The sequence below is a fragment of the Otolemur garnettii genome, unplaced genomic scaffold, assembly GCF_000181295.1.
Source record: "Otolemur garnettii isolate 467f Iridium unplaced genomic scaffold, OtoGar3 scaffold00074, whole genome shotgun sequence".
Taxonomy (NCBI): domain Eukaryota; kingdom Metazoa; phylum Chordata; class Mammalia; order Primates; family Galagidae; genus Otolemur; species Otolemur garnettii.
This window is the reverse complement of record NW_003852469.1, coordinates 9,642,768-9,655,439: the sequence shown is the minus strand read 5'-3', so window position 1 is coordinate 9,655,439 and position 12,672 is coordinate 9,642,768. Positions and strand designations below refer to the sequence as shown.

Below are 12,672 nucleotides of genomic sequence, written 5' to 3'. Positions count from 1 at the left end.
CTCCTGTTTCCCTGCTTAGCACTATGTGGAATAAATTCTCCGCTGTGAACCCTGCTATCTCTGGATATGGGCTCTCTTGGGCAGTGCAGATGAAACTGGCAGGTGGCAACAATTTCACGAAAACTCTACTTCCATATGACAGACTGACTTGAGAGTTCACACAGCCGCCCTCACTGTGCTGCTCTTAAGCCTAGCACAGACAGGTCATGCCACTTCATTCTACCCTCTCCTGGAAACCCAAGCCTAGTTTTAAAATAACTACTTTGTTTTGTCTCCACTTAAGGAATTGTTCTCTAACAGGAGGAGACAACTGTCTTACTGGGGGAAAAAAAACCATTTCACTTTTATTATCACTTAATTATAGTGTCGCTGTTCCCAATGTTATACAATAGCAAAGAATCCTGCCTGCATTGCCATTATAAACTCTATTTCCAGTGGGTATGACTCAGAATAACATCAACTTTCTCCAATTTGACATGTGGGACTAAATTTTCAAAACTTTTGGTGACAGCCAAGTGTGTAAATCCCTCTCTAAAGCGAGGGAACCCCCCCCCCAACCTTTGCAAGGTGCTCCCCAGCACTTCCTACAGCCAAAGTATTTAACATGAAATTGAAAATATGAGCCATCTACATTTCTCACATCCTTAAGAAGCAATTACTATATCAATATTTCAAATTAAAAACAAATCTCAGTGGGGTAAACAGATTAAAGTATCTATATAAGAATGTGATCAAGACATTTGGAAATTATCAAAGTCACATGTCCACATAATTAGCCTCTTTGATTCACTCTACCCCAATTGCTCTAGTCTCATATTCCATAAGAACTTAATTTTGACATTTACTCTGTTTTTCCTGTAGTTAAGTGCCATCATATCCCTAAATAATGTGCTTGTATACTGTCATAAGAGGTTGTAAATATGCTGTTGTTTTTCTGTTTACAGGATTTAGCAAACTTAACTATCCCATTCCATCCTCCTCATATATATATGGATTTTTTTTTTTTTTTTTTTTGAGCTACAGTCTCACTTTGTGGCCCTCAGTAGAGTTCACAGCTCACAGCAACTCAAACTCTTGGGCTCCAGTGATTCTCTTGCCTCAGCCTCCCAAACAGCTGAGACTACAGGCACCCTCCATAATGGCCAGCTAGTTTTTTTTTTTCTATTTTTAGTAGATATGGGCTCTCGCTTTGTTCAGACTGGTCTCAAACTCCTGAGCTCAGGCAATCCACCCACCTAGGCCTCCCAGAATGCTAGGATTATAAACATGAACCACCGTACCTAGCCAAAATTTAACATTTTAAAAATGAATACAACTATAAAAACAGCACCTCAAAAATGAAAATTGAACAATGATATTCAAATAAAAATTACTAGGAATGCAAAGGAAAAGCAGAAATTAACCAGTGTAACAGTTCCAGAAATGACAGAGAGGAAAGAATTCAAACAAAATAACTTTAAAACAGTAATCACTGTAAATTTTACAACATATACAGAATGAAAATGTATGACAAAAGCACAAAGGCAAGGAAGAGGGAAAGGGAAGTAACCTGTTATTAGGGTCTCAAACTAACAAAGTGTTACTATATGAAGGTCAATTATGACAAGGTAAACATAAACACTATAAACCCTACAGACACCACTAAAATAATTAAATAAAGAGGTGCAACCCATAAGCAAATAGTGAAGATAAAAACAGAACCACACACATGAAAATCAGTGATCTTAATGAAGGAAAAGAGAAAAAAAACCCAGATGGAATAAGTAAACAACAGAAAGATAATAGATTTAAAGTCAATCATATCAATAACTACTATAAATGTAAATGGTATAAACACTCTAAGTAAAAGACAGAGATTGTCATTTAAAAAAGACCCATCAACATTCTGTATAATACAAAAAATTTTAAAGACAAAAATCATGAATTAATAATATGAAGGTAGAAAATATTTTTGTACGGCATGAAAAAACTGAAAAGAAAGCTAGAGTGGCTATATTAAGAAATGTAACCAGGAACCAGGCGTGAGAAAGATCACTTCATAATGAAAAAAGGGTCAATCCATCAAGAAGATATAATATAAATAGCTGACAGAAATGCAAAGTAAACAAACTTTGAAAGTTTCTTATGAAGTTAAACATATACTTAGCATATCACCCAGCAATCTCATGCTAGGTAACTTCTGAAAAGAAATGAAAACACACATGTACGTGCAAAACTTGTATATGAATATCCCTAGTGGTCTTATTTATAATACAGGCAGTGCCTGGGTTACGAACAAGATAGGTTCTGTGGGTTTGTTCTTTAGTTGAATTTGTATGTAAGTTGGGGCAGGTACATTAATCTATTATCTAAATAAGGCCAGGAGTTTGTTGCACTCTAGCTTGGGCAACAGATTAAGACCGTTTCAAAAAAAAAAGGAACATTATAAACTACACAAGCACCTGGAAATGAAACAATATGATGTGCCAGGGTGTCCAACCTTTTGACTTCTTTAGGCCATATTGGAGGTACTCTTAATGAACTTGAAAACATCAAGAAACTCGCTCAGCATTTTACGTCAGTGTTAAAGCCCCACCCACTGCAATGTTTCTCTTGATGGCAGTAAAATCAAGAATGTAACATATTAGGAAGAAGAGCCCAGCACAGATGGAAACAGTGGTCTATCCAGTCCTTCTCTCCATGATTGTTTTTATAGGTGGGCAGGGACCCCATAGAGACATAGCCTACTAATTTTGATCATAGGTGTCAGCTTATCCCACCCTGTTCAGCTATATCAAATTGCTGTTCCACTCTATGCAAAGATTATTCTAACCACATAAACATACTCCGTTCCTCTCAAACTTCACACACCATTGACTATCAGAATATGTCTCATACATCACAGAGAAATCATAAGTCATTGGTGGGACTCCTTCAATGTGCCATTACTAACTATACCATGTTCTCCCACAACTCAACTATCTATCTTATCAAAGGCCAATCATTCCACTTGTACTTTGAATCTTACTTCTTCATTCTTCCCCCTTTTGTATCTATCTGAGACCTCACAAGCACTGATTTTTCTCTGTATGTAAAGATTTAACTTTTCCCTCAACCACCAGAAATACAATCTCCATGAAGACAGGAGATTATCCTTGTTCACCCTCCCTACCGACTGTTATATTTTTGGTACCCAGCATAATAGGTAGCCAATGTTATCTTTTGAGAGGGGAATATAAAAAGTTTTCTATTTCTTTTTTTTTGGGACAGATCCTCAAGCTGTCCCCCTGGGTAGAGTGCTATGGCATCACAGCTCACAGCAACCTCCAACTCCTGGGCTCAAGCGAGTCTCCTGACTCAGCCTCCCAAGTAGCTGGGACCACAGGTACCCACCACAACGCCTGGCTCTTTTTTGGTTGCAGCCGTCATTGTTGTTTTTGGCAGGCCCACGCTGGATTTGAACCCAACACCTTAGGTGTATGTGGCTGGCGCCTTAGCCACTTGAGCTACAGGCACCGAGCCAAAAAGTTTTCTATTTCTAAAATTCTATAATTCTACCTATTTTAGAGGAGGTGCCACACTGGATTTCTGATTTAAAGTTAGAGGTTTTATCAAACTTCATGGATACTTCTCCAGATAACCATATGATTTTTCTTCATCTTTGACTTTATTTCAGGTAAATTCACTTTAAACTTTGAGCTCGAGGCATAAATGAAACAGAAAATGACAACAAATTATGCTTACTCTTCTTTCCATCCATATCTGCATGGATTTTCCGAGCCAAGAAGCCACTTTTGTACACAGCAGCATTTGGGTCATGAGGGATGTCCAAAAACGGGTTGGTAGTACTCCCAATTCGACTGATGGTCTTAGGATGTGTTCCATTAGCCTTCTCCTCTGTACCTTCTGAGGGAGATTTTTTTTTCTCTTCGTCATCTCTAAATTGGAGAGAAACAAAGACTGAGCTAAACATCTACCATAATATTCAATAAAAAGCTATTTAGTGTAAAGAATTACCTTGTATTCTAATGGTCTCTGACTTTTCATAATAATCACTATGATTAATAGCAGTCACCATTTAATAGATACCTTCTGTATACCAGATATTAATGATCATGACAGTCTTAAGAATGATATTCGTATCCTCTACGGGTGACCACTACAACACCTGGCTAGTTATTCTTAGTCGAGATAGGGTCTCACTCTTGCTTAGGCTGGTCTGAGTTCAAGACATTTTGAACTACTTTGGCCTCCTAGAGTGCTAGAATTATAGGCGTGAGCTGCCACACCTGGGTGAGTTTATTATTATTATTATTTTTTGAGTTTATTATTTTTTAAACTTTAATTATTCAATCTTTTTATAAAAACTTCAAACAAAATAACTACCATTAAAATATATTTTAAACTAATCACAAAATGAGTAGTTATCAGAAGTATTTGATTTGACCAGAGAAAAATAGCCTTTCCCCCCACTTTTGGTATTTTCTAAGTAATTATGACATATGTGAAGATGAAACTGTACTCTTACATATCAGTGCAGTAGTACCTCCAAAGTTAACTACCTCCCTACAGTGACCACCTCTTTAAGTTGAACCAGTTTTCACAGACTGGACATGCACCACATGTACATATCAGCACAGTTGGCCTAGTTCCTTATGTCGACCACCTAGGAATACTGACCAGTTTGTTATGGTCCCTTGAGTGATCAACTTACAGAGGTTCTACATCTACTTTTATTTTTAAAAAATTTCAGGCTTGCAAGTTAGTGCACAAAGTTCCCATATCCCCAGCCTCCCCTAATATCAGCATCTTCTACAACCATAGAATTTTCAGAACTAAAGAATTAACATTAGTGCAATACCATGAGTTAAACTTCAGACTTTACTGAGATTTTGTCAGGTTTCTTTCATTATTTTTTTTTTCCTATTCTAGGATCCTATGTATTGTCCTACAGTGCATCTCTTTAGTCTCTTCCAGGCCATAACAGTCCTCAGTCTTCCCTTCTCTTTTGTGACCTTGACACTTTGAAGAGCACTGGTCAGTTACTTTGTAGAATACCCTCAGTTTAGGTTTGTCTGATGTTTTCTCATGATTAGGTCAAGGTTATGCATTTTTGTGGAAGGAAAGCACATAGGTGATGCCCCCTTCTGTCTGACAGTTTCTATACTGTAAAGTTACCTTTTAACTTTGTGTCAATAAATGTTGGGGGGGTACATATTTTGTAACTATGCAAATTTTCCTTTAAATTGTGCCCACTAACTTTAAAATTCATTAGTGGGTGGTGCAACAATTATTACTGTGATTTAATGGTTCCCTCATTTATTCTATATTCCTTAATTGAAATTCTTCTGTAAATATGGACACATGAATATTTCTTTCATTCTTTGGTTATAATAAAATACCATGGTTAATTTATTGTGAACATTTTTCTAGCTTTGGCCTTTGGGAGTTAAATCAGGTATGCATCTATGAATATGACTTAATTTTAGGTATTATAAGATAATACAAGCTCATTTTGAATTTTCTTTGTCTCAGTCCTGAAATCAGTACTTCTCTAAGGAGTACTGGTTCTTTTTACTGGAGAACGGCATCTAGAAACCAAATGTAAACACTAGATGTGTTAATCACTTCTAAGTGCTCTCAATAGACAGAGGTAGGGAAATACAATTATGGCCAAGGTCAATGACAACAACATATAGTGTACAACTATGGCCCCATAAGATTATAAGGGAGCTGACAAATTCCTATTATCTAGTATTTACTGTGTTTCTCATTGCTATTTTAGAGTGTACTCTTTCTACTTATAAAAAACAAAATGGTTAACTATAAACCAGGCTCAGCCAGTTCGTTCATGAGTCATCCCTGAAGAAGGCAGTGTTATCATAGGAGATGACAGCTCCATGCATGTTACTGCCCCTGAAGATCTTCTAGTGGGACAAGATGTGGGGGTGGAAGACAGTGACATTGATGATCCTGACCCTGTGGGGGCCTAGGCTAATGTGTGTGTATTTGTGTCTTCGTTTTTAACCACAAAGTTTAGAAAGTAAAAAAAATAAATCTTAAAAATAGAAAAGAGCTTAAAGCATAAGGATATAAAAAAGGACACTATTTTTGTACATTTGTATAATGTGTGCTTTAAGCTAAATGTTATTACAAAAGAGTCAAAAAGTTTTAAAAATTTAAAAAGTGTGTAAACTAAGGAAGTTACAGCAAGCTAAGGCTAATTTATAACTGAAGTGAAACTAAAAAAAAAAAAAAAAAAAGAAAAAATTAGTGTAATGTCCTAGGCCTTCACATTCACTTACCACTCACTCACTGACCCACAGCAACTTCTCATTCTGCAAACTCCATTTCTGGTAAGTGCCCTAAACAAGTGGCACCATTTTTATCTTTTATACCACATTTTTATTGTACTTTTTCTATATTTAGATATGTCTTGACACACAAATACTTGCCATTGTGTTACAACTGCCTACATACTCAGTATATTAACACTCTGCACAGGTTTGCGGTCTAGAAGCAAGAGGTTAGACAAGATAGCCTCTGAGTTCAAGCATTCCACCCACCTTCCCTCCCACAGTGCATTGTAGGCTATCTCATCTAGGTATGTGTAAGAGCACTCTATGTTTATACAAATATCTTCTACTGACACATTTATTAGGATGCATCACTGTCAAGTGACACAAGGATGTATATATAAGTATATCCGTGTATAGTCACCTATATTTATTGGTGTATACCCCCAACCATCCCTGTTGAGTTCATACTGATAGCTCCAAACTTGGCCAGCATAAGATTCATTCCAGCCTTCCCCCTTTGCTAACTCGTAGTTCTTCAACACTGAGAAACCTGTCTCTCATTATCTACAAGATATTTATTAGTTTAACCACAGCAAGCATATAAAGTAGCTTCAGAATTGCTAGCCCATGCCTCTGTGAGACAGCAATCTATTAAAGCATAGTGTTTGTGTACAGTTCTTCTGTCTTACACAAAATATAGTTCTTCTGTCAAAATACTGTTTTCCAAAGTGATTGGGTCAGCTCCTTCTTTACTCTCCTCACAATAATTACGTGGAAATAAACATTCCTTTGTTATAGTCTGAATGCCATCTTGCATTTCCCATATCCTAATGCTTAAAAATACATGTTTTGAAAAATGCACTTCTTGTGATAGTTTTATGGATTTAGATAATGCACAGAGTCACGTATCCACCACATAGAAAAGTCCTATCAACTCCAAACTTCCCTCGTGTAGCTCTTTAAGTCAATGCCTCTCCCCAACCAATCCCTGGTAGCTGTCTCTTATCCCTGTAGTTTCGCATTTTCCAGTAAGGCATATGAATGTTTTTTTTTCACTTGGTAAAATACATTTAAGATTCATCCATCTTGTTATGTGAATCAATTATTTGTTTCCTCCAACTGTGGAATACTCTTTTCATTGTACTCATATTAATTTATTTATTTTATTAGTTTGTTTATTCACCTATGGAAAAACATGTAGGGTTGTTTCTAGCTCTATATTTTATTTTTATTATTTTATTGTTATTTTTAAGACAGAGTCTCACTTTGTTGCCCTGGGTAGAGTGCTACGGCATCATAGTTCACAGCAATCTCTTGGGCTCGAGTGATGCTCTTGCCTCAGCCCCCTCTACCCTCTTCCCTGTAGCAGGGACTACAGGTGTCTGCCACAATTCCCGGCTATTTTGTAGAGACAGGTTCTCACTCTTGCTCAGGCTGGTCTTGAACTCCTGAGCTCAAGCAATCCGCCTGCCTTGGCCTCCCAGAATGCTAGGATTACAGCATTTTTTACTAAAAAAAAAAGGAAAACATTAGTGTAATGTTCTAGGTTCACTTACTCACTGACCCAGAGCAACTTCTGGGTCATTGTGCCTGGCCCTTGTAATGAAAAATTACTTCTGGCTACACACAACACTATATGATAATGACACAAAAATATAGTACTACCAATCTTTCATAGATTAGAATCAATCCAGTAGATTTCTATCCTTCAAATAAATTATTCCACTTTCCCATTAAGATTCAGCACTGCTATGGTCCACAGCTAATATCATAACCAATGGTGAAAGGTGGAACGCTTTTCCTTTATGACCAAGAACAAGACAAGGATGCTCACTGTTACCAATTCTGTTCAACACAGTTCCGCAAGTGCTAGCAAGAATAATTAGGTAAGGAAAACAAACAGAAGGAAGTGAAATTGTCTCTGCTTGTTGTTGCCATGATCTTTAGGATTTAGAAAATCCTAAAAACTTTTCCCCCAAATTATTGAAATTGATAATCTCAGTAAAGTTTGAGGTTACAAAAATAAATTCTGTTTGTATACACTAACATTGAACTATTCAAACGTGAAATGAAGACAACAACCTCATTTACAATAGCATTAAAAACACTCGGTAATAAATTTAACCAAGTAGATGACAGATCTGTACACTGAAAACTATGAAACACTGGTAAAAGAAATTGAAAAACACACAAATAAATGAAAGGCTTTCTTTTGTGGATTAGAATTAATATTATCAAAAGCCCTACACTATCAAAAGGGATCTCAAGATTCAATGCTGTCCCTATTCAAATTTTGGAAACAAGATGGCCAGGTTACTAGGGTGGGCCCTAATCCAATATGACTGATGTCCTTATTAAAGGGGAAAGTTAAGACACAGGTGAACACACACAGAAGGAAGACCCTGCAAAGCTAGGAGAGAGGCATGGGAGAGATTCTCCCTCACAGCCCTCCAGAGGAACCACCCTGCTTGATCTTGGCCTTCTAGCCTCCAGGACTGTCAGACAATACTGTGCTTTTTAAGTCACTCAACTTGTAGCATTTTGTTACAGAAGCCATAGGAAACCAATATACTTAGATGCTACCTCACCCCAGCTTCTGATTAATTTTACTACCTTTGCTGGTGCGAGTGTACCTTAGTGAACAAAACTCAGGACACCTGGGTCTGAGTACTTGTTCTTCCACAAACTCTACTGTGATCTTGAGTAAGCTATAGCATCTCTCAAGGTCTCAATATTCTCATATGCAAAGTTCTAGGCTTCCTCGAAATTAGTAAATATAAGCCACGCAGAGCCTCTCAGGGAAGTAGGAGCCCAGGATGGACAGTAGGGTGCCTGGAACCCCCACTCACTTTCAACAATACAACTCTTGAAAAAAGGCATGTTTTGGATCCATTCTAGTTCTCGTATTCCACAACTGTAGACTCTGTAGTGTCTACCAGGCGTAAACACAAGAAAAGATTAGGAGATCCCATGTGTCTCCATGACAGCTGACCCTAAATGGAAAACTATGTTGATAAGTTTAGGCCAAATGCTGCAAAAATCTTCTCTACTGTGCCATTGGGCACATGTCCCAAGCCTTACCATGCACGTGCTCCAAAACAACAAAACTGAGTACACTGTAAAGACGGGATGGATGGAGGGTGGAGAAGAAGCTCCTGATCCTTTCCTCTGTGGGGAGCAGACATGATCAGTCCCACTGATACACTTGTGAGTGTCTCTACAGGTGAGGGAAACTCTACCTCTGCCCCTACTTCTCCACCAGCATCATGCAAAGCACTCTATCCTTCTGCTTCACTGAGCAACAAACCCAGTGGAAAATAACATGAAGAAGGAACTTACACAAAAATATGCTTGTTCTGGTTTCTCAACCTGTAATCAGGTTGGGCTGGCAGGGGCAGCAGGCCCGGTGGTCACTTGGGTCTCTATCGTGTTCTCCAACCTAACTTTCAGAGGTGCCCTGCACTCGGTGTTACAGAGCGGAAGCCTGACTTCCCTTGCCTCCACATTCGCCATGTGTACACATTCTTCTAGCCAGACCATGAAAGAAGGGAAGGAGTTACTTATTTTTACAATTAGAATTTTTTTTTAAATTTTATTTTTAGAGACAGTATCTCATTCTGTTGTTCAGGCTAGTGTGCCGTGGTGTCATCATGGCTTGCTATAGCCTCAAACTCCTGGGCTCAAATGATCCTCCCACCTCAGCCTTCTGAATAGCTGGGACAGGACTCCAGGTATGTGCCACCATGCCTGGCTAGGGAAGGGATGCCTGCCATACATAAGGCACCAAACTCTCTCTTGAATCTGAAAGTCATTACTGTGATCATCATAACTTAATTTCCTGACCTCATAAGCCTAAAAGGTAGATGTTATCATCTCAGGGAAGAACAAAGGTCCAGACAGGTGAAGGAAGCCATGGTAAGTGGCATCTTATGGGACTCCTCAAGGCCTCCCTGATTCAAGACATCATCCCTGGGAATCTCTGTGGAATAAGGCAGGCAGCAGGAGGCCAAGCCCTTGCTGCAGGGAGTAAATGCCTGGGAACTGGCATCCCTCCTGTGCTAGGCAGTGGCAGTATCACAATGAATAAGATCCCTTCAGGGACTCATAATCCAGCAGGGGAAATAAACACACACAAAAATGGTAACACATTTCTTTATAAAATAGCATAATATATGCCTCAACATAGTTATGTACAAAGCAGTATAGGACCAGAGAGGAAGGAAGAATCTATACGAAATATTTTCTGGGTGATGGAAACGGGGTGATAGATTGTGGTAGTAGTTACTCAACTCTGTAAAGTTATTAAAAAACCCCATGGAAATCATATAGTTAAACAGGTGACTTTTATAGTATGTAAATTATACCTTAATAAATTAGCCCCTCCCCAAAAAAGAGTAAATGTAGTGGTAGAATTCAGGAACAAAATACTAAGGTAGATATCATCTCAATATCGTGATCAGATGATTGCTGGAGAATAACATAAACAAGGAACTTATACAAAAATATGCTGACTTATCATGGGGTTTCTATTATAACACATCATATTATGCCACAAGGCAGGATGAGTTTAAAATGGATTTTTTGTCACTTACCAAATATATATATAAAAAAAGCATGTAGTTAAATTTAAAAATTCTGCTGAAAATATGAATTACATTTTATTTTCAAAAAAATCTTATTTTGACAAAGGCATCTTAAAAGTTAAGAAAAGGCAATGTTTTCATTTAAAACGTTAAGTTGTCACTAGCCCCTTAATACCAAAAAAAAAAAAAAGGCTGTCATATGCAAGAAAGATGTGCAAGCAACTTGGTTTTCTAAATAAAGGTCCTAACAATATGCAGTATGCTTTCTGAACTAAGACAAACTTAGCCAGAGATGTTTAGTTGGTTCTCAAAAAAAGTTTTTGGAAATACTATGATCAATTCAGATATCAGGTGTTTTCAATTGTTCTACTGACAAATTTTTTTTTTTTTTTTTTGGCCGGGGCTGGATTTGAACCTGCCACCTCCGGTATATGGGGCCAGTGCCCTACTCTTTTGAGCCACAGGTGCCACCCACTACTGAGAAATTTTTAACAGGCAACTAAAAATAATTTTCTTCAGTATTATTTTCTGCCTAGTTAAATTTTTCTCACCTTCTGAAAATGAATGATGTGTATACATTAAAATGTACAAATGCACTAATACTCAAGTCTAAACAACTGTTATCTAAAATATTGAAGGAACTCTATTAGTCAGTTTTCTTTATCTCTTTTTATATCATTCTTTATCAGACATCAAAGGCCTAGCAATTAGAATAGATGATAAAAAATTCTATATGATCAGCATATTGGGAAAAACACTTTTGTTACATCCCAGCCTCGATAATTCTTTTTACCTCAGTAATTCTAAAATTGCTTTAGGACATGTAGGCTACTAACATTGTAATCACATTCCATCTGCTCACCAACCTGTTTGCTCTGCAGATTCTGAAGTTGAAGATGATGTGAAACAAAGAACAATACTTGTAAAATGCATCACTTTCATCATCTTTAGAAATACTAAAACTGTTTTCATAATAAAATCCTTAAAAATTGAGTCACATCAGTCTCATCATTGACAGAGGTGCCACTTACACATAAACTTACTGTCAGTTTAATTTTTTTTTTACTTTGCCCCTTTAAAGCTAAGAATTAGGTGGCAAATCTTTCCAGTTTCCTTCCATACATACCTGAGTTCAGCATACTTGAGTTTGTGGAGAAAAACAAGTACATAAATGTTAAGTGTGAGCTAAGATTAAATGTTAAGTACGAGCTATTATTCAGGTTCTTAAAATTACATTTCACAGAGCTGTCCTAGTCCATTTTGTGTTGTTATAACAGAATCCCACAGACTAATTTATAATGAGCAGATATTTAGTTTTTACAGTTCTGGAAGCTGAGAAGTTCAAAGTCAAGGGGCCAGAAGCTGACAAGGGACTTCCTGCTGCATCATCCAGTGGCAGCAGGTGGAAGGGCAAGAGAGCAAGAGGGGTGTGGACCTGTTTTTACAAAATCCCCTCCCACACAGTGACATTAATAGCCTCGTGACCCAGTTGTCTCCTAAGAAGCCTCCTAACACTGTTGGGTTGGAAATTAAGTTCCCAACACATGAAGTTTGGGGAATATGTTCAATCCGGAGCATTCTGCCCCAAATCCCAAATTCATGTCCTTTTCACAAGCAAAATACACCCATTCATCACAGTAGCTCCCATATCTTAGCTCCTAGCACTAACTCAGTAGCCTTACGTCTAAAGTCTCACCTAAATCAGATGTAGGTCAGATTCAAGGCATGATTCAGCCTGAGGCAAATTCCCCTCCAGCTCTAAGTCTATGAAACCAAGTTATCTATTTCCAAAATATTATGGTGGGATAGGC

The 12,672-nt window shown here is 37.7% G+C and overlaps 1 protein-coding gene across 2 annotated transcripts in view; it reads right to left on the bottom strand.

Annotated features, from left to right (window-relative positions):
• PSD3 (pleckstrin and Sec7 domain containing 3) overlaps positions 1 to 12,672 on the bottom strand; it is a 470,121-nt gene that overhangs the window by 83,837 nt on the left and 373,612 nt on the right. For both annotated transcript variants that reach the window (XM_023515535.1, XM_023515536.1), the window contains exon 11: positions 3,724 to 3,917. In XM_023515535.1, the coding sequence (XP_023371303.1) occupies positions 3,724 to 3,917 (194 nt within the window). The remainder of the gene's footprint in view (positions 1 to 3,723; positions 3,918 to 12,672) is intronic.